Below are 13187 nucleotides of genomic sequence, written 5' to 3' on the forward strand. Positions count from 1 at the left end.
TTTTTGGTGTTTTTTTTTTTTTTTTTTTTGATAAGTTGCTTCTCTTACCATCTGCTTTAGGGATTTCTTTTTAAAAACTCGTTCTGTGATGAAATCTTGTAGAGGATCAATATTCACATAAGATGGAATATTTTAAAAGACCAAGCTAACCAGAAATTTTAATGTGTTAAATTTAACAATATAGAAAGATAGGGAGTGTCACCCCAAACTTTATAGATAGTTAACCCATGGCTCAGGACACTAAGCCATGATACGTGGCTCATGATAGACTAAGTCCTAATGCAGGTCAGATTTGAACCTAAGGATATTTGACTGTAAGCTTCTCTAAGCTTAGATTTCTCTACTTCTCTAGGGTGTCCTCTCACACACACCCATCCCCCCATTAAACTGATACTTTAGTTTGGGAGTAATTAACTTCTTTAAAACATCATTATATCTCAGGTGGAACTTGCAATATCTCAGATGGATTCAGGTTTTACATTGGGCCAGAGATCATTAGGCATTTTCGAAGTTTATCAATATTACAACTCTTGTGGGTAAAAGTCTCAGACGATACGAAATTTAGGGATATTTTTCTTTCATGAAGTTCCTTTGTAAGCATTTTTACTGTGATAACACCTTGTTATGATTTATCAGTATTTCTTGATTTCTATGGTTTTATTACAGGGGGTTTATGTAGATGGTCATGAGATTAAAATGAATTTGTTTTTGCAAGTGATTTTTAAACCATCCTTTGAGGATATGATTTACCATGTCTAGTGCAAGCATCTAAATGAGTTCTCACCCCATGGGTGATACTTATACTTATCTTCTTCTCTGTTGTAGGTGGTTCGGTATTTGGCTGGTTGTGGACTGCAGAGTTGCCAGATGCTAGTGTCAAAGGGTTATCCAGACATTGGGTGGAATCCAGTTGAAGGAGAGAGATATCTTGACTTTCTCAGATTTGCTGTCTTCTGTAATGGTAGGATGAATCTCACAGGGTCTTTTAAAAACATTATTTTAAAACTTAAAAAAAAAATAAAGGGTATAAAATAATGAGGCATCCCAGCATTTTCATGAAGGAAGTAAATAGTAATAAAGAAATTGACTATTTTGTAATCATTAAGTTTTTTCACAGTAATCATTTATTTTAAAATATTTCTTTTGATACATGCTAGGCTTTCATTATTAAGTTAAAAATGTTAGGCACTTAGATTCTCGCTCTTTATATCATTAGACTCTAATAATAGCTACAATCTTCACTCCATGTAGCAAATTAACAAAAATAAATAGTTTCTGTCTCCATCATGCTTTTCTTTACTTTGAAAATGTTAAGTGAAAGAAAAGAGCTTTCCTGTGTTTTGTGTATAGAACCCTAGTCATTTGGATTGGACTTTGGCTCTGCTACTGCCTTATTTGATTTTAGTTATTTTTCTTCAAATGTAAATGAATTACTATAATGTTATTTCCTCTGAACTTCCATGTAGTCAATGCTTGTTTCCTCCTTTTTCCCATTTGATCCTAGGGGAAAGCGTGGAGGAGAATGCAAATGTAGTGGTGAGATTGCTCATCCGGAGGCCTGAGTGTTTCGGTCCCGCCTTGAGGGGGGAAGGTGGGAATGGCCTGCTTGCAGCCATGGAAGAAGCCATAAAAATAGCCGAGGATCCCTCTAGAGATGGTCCCTCACCAACTACCGGATCCAGCAAAACCCCGTAGGTCAAATATACACACTCTTAAAATTCAGATACTACTTGACTTTTAGTTTTACAAAATAAATTTTTGTTCTCTTAATTGTAGTATAATACTCCAATACTCAGGATTTCTCCCCCTGAAAATCAAAGGTGTTTAGGGAGAAGGGATGGAATTTGCTGCTGGAATAGGATGAATGAACAAAGAGACATCAGGAATATTGTGTGGATTTAGTAAAAAGAAATTGAGACTGTAGAAGGAGATGTATTTTGTGAATTTTCTAAAGGCTCTATGGCATAGTGAGTTACTACAAAAGATGACAGATGAACCTTTAAAGTTAGAGTTTACTGGGAGGATAGCTGGAATGAGTTTTCATGATAATTGTAAGTGAGAAAGAGGCCTTTAGCAAGAGAATGGGGACTTAATTAAACGGGTGTATTGGCAAAGTAAAGAAAAGGAGATGTTGTCATTTTGAGGAATAAAGGGCTTTGTTTAGGTCTTGGTGATGATAATGGGAGGCAGTGACTAACTCACATTTCTCCATAGTATATGTTGTTAATTCACTTCCAGCAATAAGTTCACCCAGGCATGTTGTCCCCCCCTTTTTTGGCCACATCACATGACATTTGGGATCTTAGTTCCCCAATTAGAGATGGAACCTGTCTCCCCTGCAGTTGAAGTGTGGAGTCTTCATGACTGGACCACCAGGAAAGTTCCAGCTTCCTATTCTTTTAATCTGTGGAGTTGAGTGTCCTGCTTGGGGGACATGTAACCACACTACTAACACTGTTGGTAGAGATATAACAGATAGGCTTAGTGAAGGAAAATTTCCAAGCAGAGACGTTGTCCTGCAAATCTTGGTTTTCCCACTTAAAGTTCTGGGATAAGTGTTCCATTCACTCTAAGGCAAGTGTTTCAGGATGGGAGCACTCCAAAATCATGTTATGTATTTATCAGTTAGTTGTTGACCAACTAGGGATCTCTTAGTTTTTCTAAGTAGTAGAATGTACATCAAGAGCTTGCTGGTCAAGTGTCATGAGAGTGGGTGTACACTTGAAAGCTTTGAAGACATCCTTGCAGGCCAGGAACAATATTGTCAACAAGTCTTCCTGTCACTCTGCAGACAGTTAAGTCCAGCTGCGGCAGCTGTCTGCCAGGCCTTCAAAGGGAAGAATGAGATGATTTTCCAGGGCCATCCAGATTTATCTCTCATCAATGGGATAGTGAAATATTTATGTTTTTCATATCATAGTACTTGGGAGCAGGTAGTTGGGCAGAATAAACAGAAAGGTAAGTAAATGAAATCACGTTTATGAAGTACTCTGGGAAAACCACTGTTCTGGGAGTCTTGTAGGACAGATCTTTATCACCCTTTCTCTAATTGTGTGTGGTATAGAAAATCAAATTTACCATTTCCATCCATCAGTTATTTTCTTTGTTAATATCCTGTTTGTCGGTAGAAGTAAGCAGAAACCATCAAATTAATAAGTCTACTTTTTCCTTTTGAAGGATATTTAATATTAAAGTTCCCACACATGTGTTCTTGGCGATAGAATCTCAAATCATATCTTTAACCCATTTTTTTCTTTTAGAAATAATAAGCTATTTATTAAACATATATGTGAAAAGTGTCAGAGGAGGCAGAATTTATTACCATGATGATCCCTTTCGTTTGAGAAATATGTAATAAATTGAAATGTTACTTTATTATCCTGTTTGCTTTTTTTGTTTCTTTTGAAAAATCCATGAAAGTGATACAGAAGAGGAAGAGGATGATACCATCCACATGGGAAATGCCATCATGACCTTTTATTCAGCTTTAATTGACCTGTTAGGACGATGTGCTCCTGAAATGCATGTAAGTGTCTTGGAGTCCAGGAGCAAAAATCCTGGCTTATCTCTCTCTGTTAAGAGATCCAGCGCTGATGAAGAGCACAAAACATCCAAAACCAGTAATCTTCATGCTCCATTAAAAATAATAGCTGTAGCATAATTGCTGAACAAGTGTTTGTTTAGTTGGAAATACCTTGGTTATAAAAATTAGTAATGAGATTTCAGTATGATTCATTAATAGAATAGTCAGTTCTAATGTATCTCTAAAACTCATATAAGACTTCCCACACTCTAAGAGGGAAAGAGCATATTTTTTCCTATATAATGTCCTTTCCTGTTTTACTGTATGTATAAAGCACCGCTCCGCTCAAGAATTATTTCCTTGCTATATAGTATTTAGTCCTTTTGAAGGAGCTGCTATGGGAAAGGAAAGAGGTATTGCTTAGTGTTTTCGTAAACTTTCTGACCAAAATGTAATTGAAGTTTGTGGAATGATTCTCTGTGATACATTCTGATATTTTATACTTTTTTCTGTTTTTTCCCCATTGTATTAATTTTAAAAATGCTAGCCAAGGTCCATGAAATCAGCTTCATGATCTGTTGATGGGTGGGAAGCAACCAGAGGTTGTAGCAGATGGACCAGTGCTATGGAGGAAGGCAGATACACTTCTAAACTGCTCTGAGCATGAAGCCAGAGTGCTTGTTAAATCACCTTTCTCCCTACCCTTCAAATGTTTGGTTTCAGGCAGGCTTTGTTTGTTTCTGTCTTTTTTCTCTCACACCCATAAGTTAAAACATTCTTGCTTCTGGATGTAATCTTTTGTTGTGAATAGAGAGGAATCGCAGGGTGAAGAAATATTAGAATGTTGGAAAACCTGGAGTATGATTTTTTGTACAAACTTGCTGCCAGTGAGTTTTTCATTATAGTAAATTGGACTTGATTGTTAAAAAATTGTGTGTTGGTAGTGATTTCAGACAAAAACCTTTATGCTGACAATATGTGTTCTTTCCCTATTAAAGTAGACGATCAAAGAAATCACAAGAGAAATAATGCTAGTAAATAGAAGATTCTTATTCTACTATATTAAAGGGAAGAAAAACTAAATGACTTAATAAGGAGCTAATCTTGGCATTTCTGAACTCTATTCATCTTCAGCAACCATTAATTGAGGGGTCTCCTAGGTGTTAGAAATTGAGCTGTGTTTCACACCCTACAGTGAAGGAACAAATGACTCCCTGGCTCTGAAAGTGTCCAGTCTGTTTCAGAGACTGGCTGAGACCTGTAACCATGACAGATCCACATTCTTCATAGGTATTTTATTAGCCAGTGGAGGTCTAACACAGTGGTCCCCAACTTTTTTGACACCAGGGATGGGTTTCGCGGAAGACAGTTTCTCCATGGATTGGGGAGAGAGGGATGGTTCGGGAATGATTCAGGTTCATTGCATTTATAGTACACTTCATTTATAGTACACTTTATTTCTGTTATTATTGCATTGATATATAAGGAAATAATTATACAACTCACCACAATGCAGAACCAGTGGGAGCCTTGATCTTGTTCTCCTGCAGCTAGACAGTCCCATCCTGGGGTCATGGGAGACAGTGACACCTACAGTGAATACTGAGGAGCAAGTGTAAATACAGATGAAACTTCACTGGCTTGCCCCTCCTCTCACCTCCTGCCATGCAGCTTGGTTTCTAACGGACCAGTAGAAGATTGGGGACCCTAGGTCTAACAGACCTGCTATCATCCATGTTCATCATTTCCCCCCATTATAAACCCATTCCTGGAAGAAATCAGTGTAGACTATAGGTACAGATGCACTTACATTTTCATCACAAAACAAGGAAGAGACTAAAGAAGTCATAAATATCAGTATGTGTTCAGAGCCTAGAGATAATAATTTTTCCCTTTGTATGATTGCTCATTTTATGGCTAGACATGTATATGTAACTTTGGGGGGTAAGCATTCACAGACCTATCGGGCCTAAAATATTGGGTTGGCCAAAAAGTTTATTTGGGTTTTTTTTGTAAGATGATATGGAAAAATCCAAGTGAACTTTTTGGCTAATCCAGTATTTTAATACCCCAAAGAGGATAAAATCTATTGTTCTAATGGATGTACCTGTTGGCCTGGACTGCAATATATGACTCGTGTGTGTTGAAGTCAATGAAACTGGTGTGGGCAAATAAATTGTAAGCCTGAAGTGGCAATTTCTGAGAGACGTTCAACTTCATTATTTATTTTTAATTAAATTTTTAAAATTAAAGTATAATTACTTTACTGTATTGTATTAGTTTCACATGTGCAACATGGTAATTCAAGATTGTTACAGGTTACACTCTAAAGTTATTAGAAAATACTGGCTATATTATCTGTGCTATATAATATATCCTTGTATGTTATTTATTTTATATGTAACAATTTTATCTCTTAATTCCCTCATGCTCTCTTGCCCCTCCACCCTTCTCTTTTCCCATTGGTATCCACTGGTTTTTCCTCTATAAGTGTGGTCTCTTTCTGTTTTTGTTATATTTGTTCATTTGTGTTTTTTTTAGATTCCACATGCAGTGATAACATACAGTATTTGTATTTTTCTGTCTGACTCATTTCACTAAGGATAATGCGATCTAGAGTATCCTGGGTATATATAATATATAATAATAATACAATAATGTATCTTATTATGTATTATATATACACTACAGCTTTATCCATTCATCTGTGGATGGACACTTAGGTTGCTTCTGTATCTATGCAATTATAAATATTGCTGCTGTAAACATTTGGATACATATATTTCTTCAAATTAGTGTTTTTTTCCTTGACTATATACCCAGGAGTGAAATTGCTGGATCATAGAGTGGTTCTATTATGGAAGAGATGTAATTTTGTGTGTAATTAACAGAAAATTATTTCAGACTTAGATTCCCATTCTTTCACTTTTTCAGATACAATTAGAACATTCATTTCACACAATATTCTTCATTGCTTTGTTTTTCTGCCTGTAGTTGATTCATGCTGCCAAAGGAGAAGCCATCAGAATCAGGTCTATTTTGAGATCTCTGATTCCATTGGGAGATTTGGTGGGAGTGATCAGCATCGCTTTTCAGATGCCCACAATAGCCAAAGGTAAGGCGATCTTCCATTCTTTGTAATTCAGTAGACTTTGGATGACGTGATGGTGGCTTAGATGGTAAAGAGTCTGTCTGCAGTGCAGGATACCTGGGTCCAATCCCTGGGTTGGGAAGATCCCTGGAGGAGAGCGTGGCAACCCACTCCCATATTCTTGCCTGGAGAATCCCCATGGACAGAGGAGCCTGGTGGGCTACAGTCCATGGCATCAGAAAGAGTCAGACGCGACTGAGTGACAGAGTACGGGGCATTGGATGATGTGTTGTTTTCAATAATGTCATTAATACTCGCAGTTTCTTTCCTTGCAGCGTAGTACAATTACATAAGTTTCTTTTAAAAAATGAACCACAAAGTATATTATTCTATAAAATATTTTCTGTAGTCCTTGTTTTTAAACAACTATGTTTCCAATGGGATTTTATTCTTTTTCATGTGACATTGCAGTTTCCAGAGAAGAGGAAATAGACACCTCAACTGTCTGTCTAATATTTCTCCTGGAGCTCTTGGGTCCTCCATTCTTTTCTGTCTTTCTTGACAGCAATACTTTAATTCACTCTTTTTGATAGTTTTCATGGATATTTTCTTTCTGTTTTTTTAAAGATTTTTTTTGATGTGGACCATTTTTAAAGTCTTTATTAAACTTGTTACAGTATTGCTTCTGTTGTTTATGTTTTGGGTTTTTGGCCATGAGACATACAGTATCTTAGCTCTCTGTCCAGGGATCAAACCTGTACCCTCTGCATTGGAAGGTGAAGTCTTAACCAGTGGACCACCAGGGAAGTCCCATTCATGGTCACTTTCTCATAATGCTTTTTTTTCCCCCTAAAACAATGGTCATAGCTTTTGACTTAGGGATTTAAAAATCCCCAGTGTGTTCAAAGAAGTGGTCTTTTTAAGACTAAGGAGAACATATTTTAAAAAGATTTCATTTTCCCTATTTTGACCCAACATTTATTATTTTTTTACCACATGCCATTTTTGGTTTAGAAGCTTCTTAGGCAATGGCAACCCACTCCAGTACTCTTGCCTGGAAAATCCCATGGGCAGAGGAGCCTGGTAGGCTGCCGTCTATGGGGTCGCTAAGAGTCAGACAAGACTGAGCGACTTCACTTTTACTTTTCACTTTCATGCATTGGAGAAGAAAATGGCAACCCACTCCAGTGATCTTGCCTGGAGAATCCCAGAGGTGGAGGAGCCTGGTGGGCTGCCGTCCATGGGGTCGCACAGAGTGGGACACGACTGAAGCGATTTAGCAGCAGCAGCAGCATGATTAGTTTACAGCATTAATTCAAAAGCATACAAAATAAAATCAACAGACTCTGCATATAAATACCCAGAAGCTATGGCTCCTCATGCCCCTGCCCGGGTCTAAGGAGAGAATGGGAGGGGGCAGCCCAGAAGGGATGGAGTGAGGGGATAGATAATACAGTCCCAGTCCTCGCTCCCACTGAGCCTCTGTCATGCCCCAGACTACAGCACAAATGGCACATGGTCTGGGCCCAAGGCCTAATTCCCTTTGGTATTATAATTCACTCTGCCTAATATAAAAAGATATAAGCAGTTACTGAAGGCACCTAAAAGATATGTTAGATCCAAATTATACTTCATTTTCCCTTATTCCAATTGGAGTTTTGTTCAGTTTTAAAGACTTTATCGGATATTGTTACATATGTCATTTAAAGAAAGTGTTTGTTTATTTGACTGGGTCAGGTCTTAGTTGCAGGGTGCGTGATCATTGTTGCATCATGTGGGATCTTTGGTTGCAGTGCCGGGACTGTCTAGCTGTGGCACATGGGCTCAGTAGTTGTGATGTGCAGGCTTAGTTGCTCCACTGCATGTGGGAGCCTAGTTCCTGGACCAGGAATTGAACCCACGTCCACCGTGTTGTAAGGCAGATTCATAACTACTAGACCACCAGAGAAGTCCATTTATATATTGCTTTTATAGCCAACCAGTCCATCCTAAAGGAAATCAGTCCTGGATATTCATTGGAAGGACTGATGTTGAAGATGAAACTCCAGTACATTGGCCACCTACTGGGAGGAACAGACTCTTTGGAAAAGACCCTGATGCCGGGAAAGATTGAAGGCAGGAGGAGAAGGGGATGACAGAGGATGAGATGGTTGGATGGCATCACCGACTCAGTGGACATGAGTTTGAGTAAACTCCGGGAGTTGGTGATGGACAGGGAGGCTTGGTGTGCTGCAGTCCATGGGGTCACAAAGAGCTGGACACGACTAAGTGACTGAACTGAACAGAACTGATGAATTTAGACTGAAAATTTGATTAGTTAGGAAGTACACGTGATGGCCCTTTTCTTTCATGAATTATGCCCAGGGAAAATAAGCTGTTAATAACTCAAATATACAGTGAGGAGATGGCTGTGTAACAGAAGATGCTTATCCTACATGCCAGCTGTGTGATTGTTAGGAAGTGAAGTTTCATGTGTTAACCTTACTCACTCACATCTCCAGGTGACAGAAAAGTCATACCAGCTGAATACTCATTCTAATTTTAAGGAAAGCTGGAGCTTAAAAATTGTGCCCTAGCTTTTTGTCTTTCCCACTTTCAGTTCAGCCACTCAGTTATGTCCGATTCTTTGAGACCCCACAGACTGCGGCACGCCAGGCTTCCCTGTCCATCACCAAATCTCGGAGTTTCTCAAACTCATGTCCATTGAGTCGGTGATGCCATCCAAGCATCTCACCCTCTCTTGTCCCCTTCTCCTCTCGCCTTCAGTCTTTCCCAGCATCAGGGTCTTTTCCAATGAGTCAGTTCTTCTCATCAGGTGGCCAAAGTATTGGAGTTTCAGCTTCAGCAGCAGTCCTTCCAATGAATATTCAGGACTGATTCCTTTACGATGGACTGATTGGATATCCTTGCAGTTGAAGAGACTATTAAGAGTTTTCTCCATCACCACAGTTCAAAAGCATCAAAGCTTCGGCACTCAGCTTTCTTTATAGTCCAGTTCTCACATCCATACATGACTACTGGAAAACCCATAGCTTTGACTAGACGGACCTTTGTTGGTGAAGTAATGTCTCTGCTTTTTAATATGCTCTCTAGGTTGGTCATAACTTTCCTCCCAAGGAGCAAGTGTCTTTTAATTTCATGGCTGCAGTCACCATCTGCAGTGATTTTCAGATCAGATCAGATCAGATCAGTCACTCAGTCGTGTCCGACTCTTTGCGACCCCATGAATCACAGCACGCCAGGCCTCCCTGTCCATCACCAACTCATGGAGTTCACTGAGACTCACGTCCATCGAGTCAGTGATGCCATCCAGCCATCTCATCCTCTACCATCCCCTTCTCCTCCTGCCCCCAATCCCTCCCAGCATCAGAGTCTTCTCCAATGAGTCAACTCTTCGCATGAGGTGGCCAAAGTACTGGAGTTTCAGCCTTAGCATCATTCCTTCCAAAGAAATCCCAGGGTTGATCTCCTTCAGAATGTACTGGTTGGATCTCCTTGCAGTCCAAGTGACTCTCAAGAGTCTTCTTCAACACCACAGTTCAAAAGCATCAATAAGTCTCTCACTGTTTCCATTGTTTCCCCATCTATTCGCCATAAAGTGAAGGGACCAGATGCCATGATCTTAGTTTTCTCAATGTTGACTTTTAAGCCAACTTTTTCACTCTCCTCTTTCACTTTCATCAAGAGGCTCTTTAGTTCTTCACTTTCTCCCATAAGGGTGGTGTCATCTGCATATCTGAGGTTATTGATATTTCTCCCAGCAATCTTGATTCCAGCTTGGGCCTCATCCAGCCCAGCGTTTCTCATGAGGTACACTGCATATAAGTTAAATAAGCAAGGTGATAATATACAACCTTGACATACTCCTTTTGGAACCAGTCTGTAGTTCCATGTCTAGTTCTAACTGTTGCTTCCTGACCTGCATACACTTTCTCAGGAGGCAGGTCAGGTGATCTAGTATTCCCCTCACTTGAAAAATTCTCCAGAGTCTGTTGTGATCCACATAGTCAAAGGCTATGGCATAGTCAATAAAACAGAAGTAGGTGTTTTTCTGGAACTCTCTTGCTTTTTCGATGATCCAACGGATGTTGGCAGTTTGATCTCTGGTTCCTCTGCCTTTTCTAAATCCAGCTTTAATTCTGAAAGTTTATGGTTCATGTACTATTGAAGCCTTGCTTGGAGAATTTGGAGCATTACTTTACTAGCATGTGAAATGAGTGCAATTGTGCGGTTGTTTGAGCATTCTTTGGCATTGCCTTTCTTTGGGATTGGAATGAAAACTAATCTTTTCCAGTCCTGTGGCCACTGCTGAGTTTTCCAAATTTGCTGGCATATTGAGTGCAGCACTTTCACAGCATCATCTTTTAGGATTTGAAGTAGCTCAACTGGAATTCCATCACCTCCACTAGCTTTGTTCATAGTGATGCTTCCTAAGGCCCACTTGACTTCACATTCCAGGATGTCTGGATCTACGTGAGTGATCACACCATTGTGGTTATCTGGGTTGTGAAGATCTTTTTTGTACAGTTCTTCTGTGTATTCTTGCCACCTCTTCTTAATATCTTCTGCTTTTTTTAGGTCCCCTACCATTTCTTCCCTTTATCGAGCCCATCTTTGCATGAAATGTTCCCTTGGTATCTCTAGTTTTCTTGAAGAGATCTCTAGTCTTTAACCCATTCTATTGCTTTCCTCTATTTCTTTGCATTGATCTCTGAGGAAGGCTTTCTTATCTCTCCTTGCTATTCTTTCGAACTCTGCATTCAAATGGGCATATCTCTCCTTTTCTCCTTTTCCTTTTGCTTCTCTTCTTTTCACAGCTATTTGTAAGTCCTCCTCAAATATTTTGCCTTTTTATATTTCTTTTTCTTGGGGATGGTCTTGATCCCTGCCTCCTGTACAATGTCATGAACCTCCATCCATAGTTCTTCAGGCACTCTCTATCAGATCTAATCCCTTGAATCTATTTGTCACTTCCACTGTATAATCGTAAGGGATTTGATTTCATTCATACCTGAGTTGTCTAGTGGTTTTCCCTACTTTCTTCAATTTAATTCTGAATTTGACAATAAGAACTTCATGATTTGAGCCACAGTCAGATCCTGGTCTTCTTTTTGCTGACTGTGTAGAGCTTCTCCATCTTTGACTGCAAAGAATATAATCAATCTGATATTATTATTGACCATCTGGTGATGTCCATGTGTAGAGTCTTCTCTTGCATTGTTGGAAGAGGGTGTTTGCTATGACCAGTGTGTTCTCTTGGCAAAACTCTGTTAGCCTTTGCCCTGCTTCATTCTGTACTTCAAGGCTAAATTTGCTTGTTACTCCAGGTATTTCTTGACTTTCTACTTTTGCATTCCAGTCCCCTATAATGAAAAGGACATTTTTTGTGGGTGTTAGTTCTAGAAGGTCTTGTAGGTCTTCATAGAACCGTTCAACTTAAGCTTCTTCAGCATAACTGGTCAGGGCATAGACTTGGATTAGTGTGATATTGAATGGTTTTGGCTTGGAAATGAACAGAGATCATTTTGTTGTTTTTGAGATTGCATCCAAGTACTGCATTTTGGACTCTTTTGTTGACTATGATGGCTACTCCATTTCTTCTAAGGGATTCTTGCCCATAGTAGCAGATATAATCGTCATCTGAGTTAAATTCACCGATTCCAGTCCATTTTAGTTCGCTAATTCCTAAAATGTTGATGTTCACTCTTGCTGTCTCCTGTTTGACCACTTCCCATTTGCCTTGATTCATGGACCTAACATTCCAGGTTCCTATGCAATATTGCTCTTTACAGCATTGGACTTTACTTCCATCACCAGTCAAATTCACAACTGGGTGTTGTTTTTATTTTGGCTCTGTCTCTTCATTCTCTCTGGACTTATTTCTCCACTGATCTCCAGTAGCATTTTGGGCACCTATCAAGCTGAGGAGTTCATCCCTCAGTGTCCTATCTTCTTGCCTTTTCATGCTGTTCATGCGGTTCTCAAGGCAAGAATACTGAAGTGGTTTGCCATTCTCTTCTCACGTGGACCGCGTTTTGTCAGGTCTCTCCACCATGATCCGTCTGTCTTGGGTGGCCCCACACAGCATGGCTCATTCCCCACTTTAGGCAGTTTCTTTTTCTTGTTTTAAGGAGACTGTTCTCATTTACCTCTTTCACTTCACTTCTAACTCATGTTCATTTACTTATTTAAAATATTTTGTCTTTCCCCTACATTTTGAGCCACAAAATTGATACACTTAGGATAAAATATAGGATAATACCAATGACACAGACTAGGAAATAAAGAAATGCTAGATGTTACGTTTGAAATTAATAATAACAAGGAACTAAGAACAAGGATTGTATGAGTGTTCAGATATCTCCTACAGAATTGCTCCGAAAGTCGCAATAGACCTCCTTTACTCCAACTATCTTTTGTTATTGTTGTTATTTGGTCGCTAACTTGTGTCCTACTCTGCGACCTCATGAACTGCAATGTGCCTCTTTCTCCTCTCTTTACTAACTTTTTAGATTTTTCTAGTTAGTTTCTTTCCTGTTCCACCCTGTTGTGTTATAATAAAGTTATGCTTTT

General features: G+C 39.1%; 1 protein-coding gene across 3 annotated transcripts in view; it reads left to right on the top strand.

Annotated features, from left to right (window-relative positions):
- Positions 1–13187, top strand: part of RYR2 (ryanodine receptor 2) — an 832848-nt gene that overhangs the window by 594613 nt on the left and 225048 nt on the right. For all 3 annotated transcript variants that reach the window (XM_070781954.1, XM_070781952.1, XM_070781953.1), the window contains 4 exons: positions 826–961; positions 1505–1691; positions 3421–3526; positions 6518–6638. In XM_070781954.1, the coding sequence (XP_070638055.1) occupies positions 826–961; positions 1505–1691; positions 3421–3526; positions 6518–6638 (550 nt within the window). The remainder of the gene's footprint in view (positions 1–825; positions 962–1504; positions 1692–3420; positions 3527–6517; positions 6639–13187) is intronic.

This window comes from Bos indicus, chromosome 28 (genome assembly GCF_029378745.1).
Source record: "Bos indicus isolate NIAB-ARS_2022 breed Sahiwal x Tharparkar chromosome 28, NIAB-ARS_B.indTharparkar_mat_pri_1.0, whole genome shotgun sequence".
Classification (NCBI taxonomy): domain Eukaryota; kingdom Metazoa; phylum Chordata; class Mammalia; order Artiodactyla; family Bovidae; genus Bos; species Bos indicus.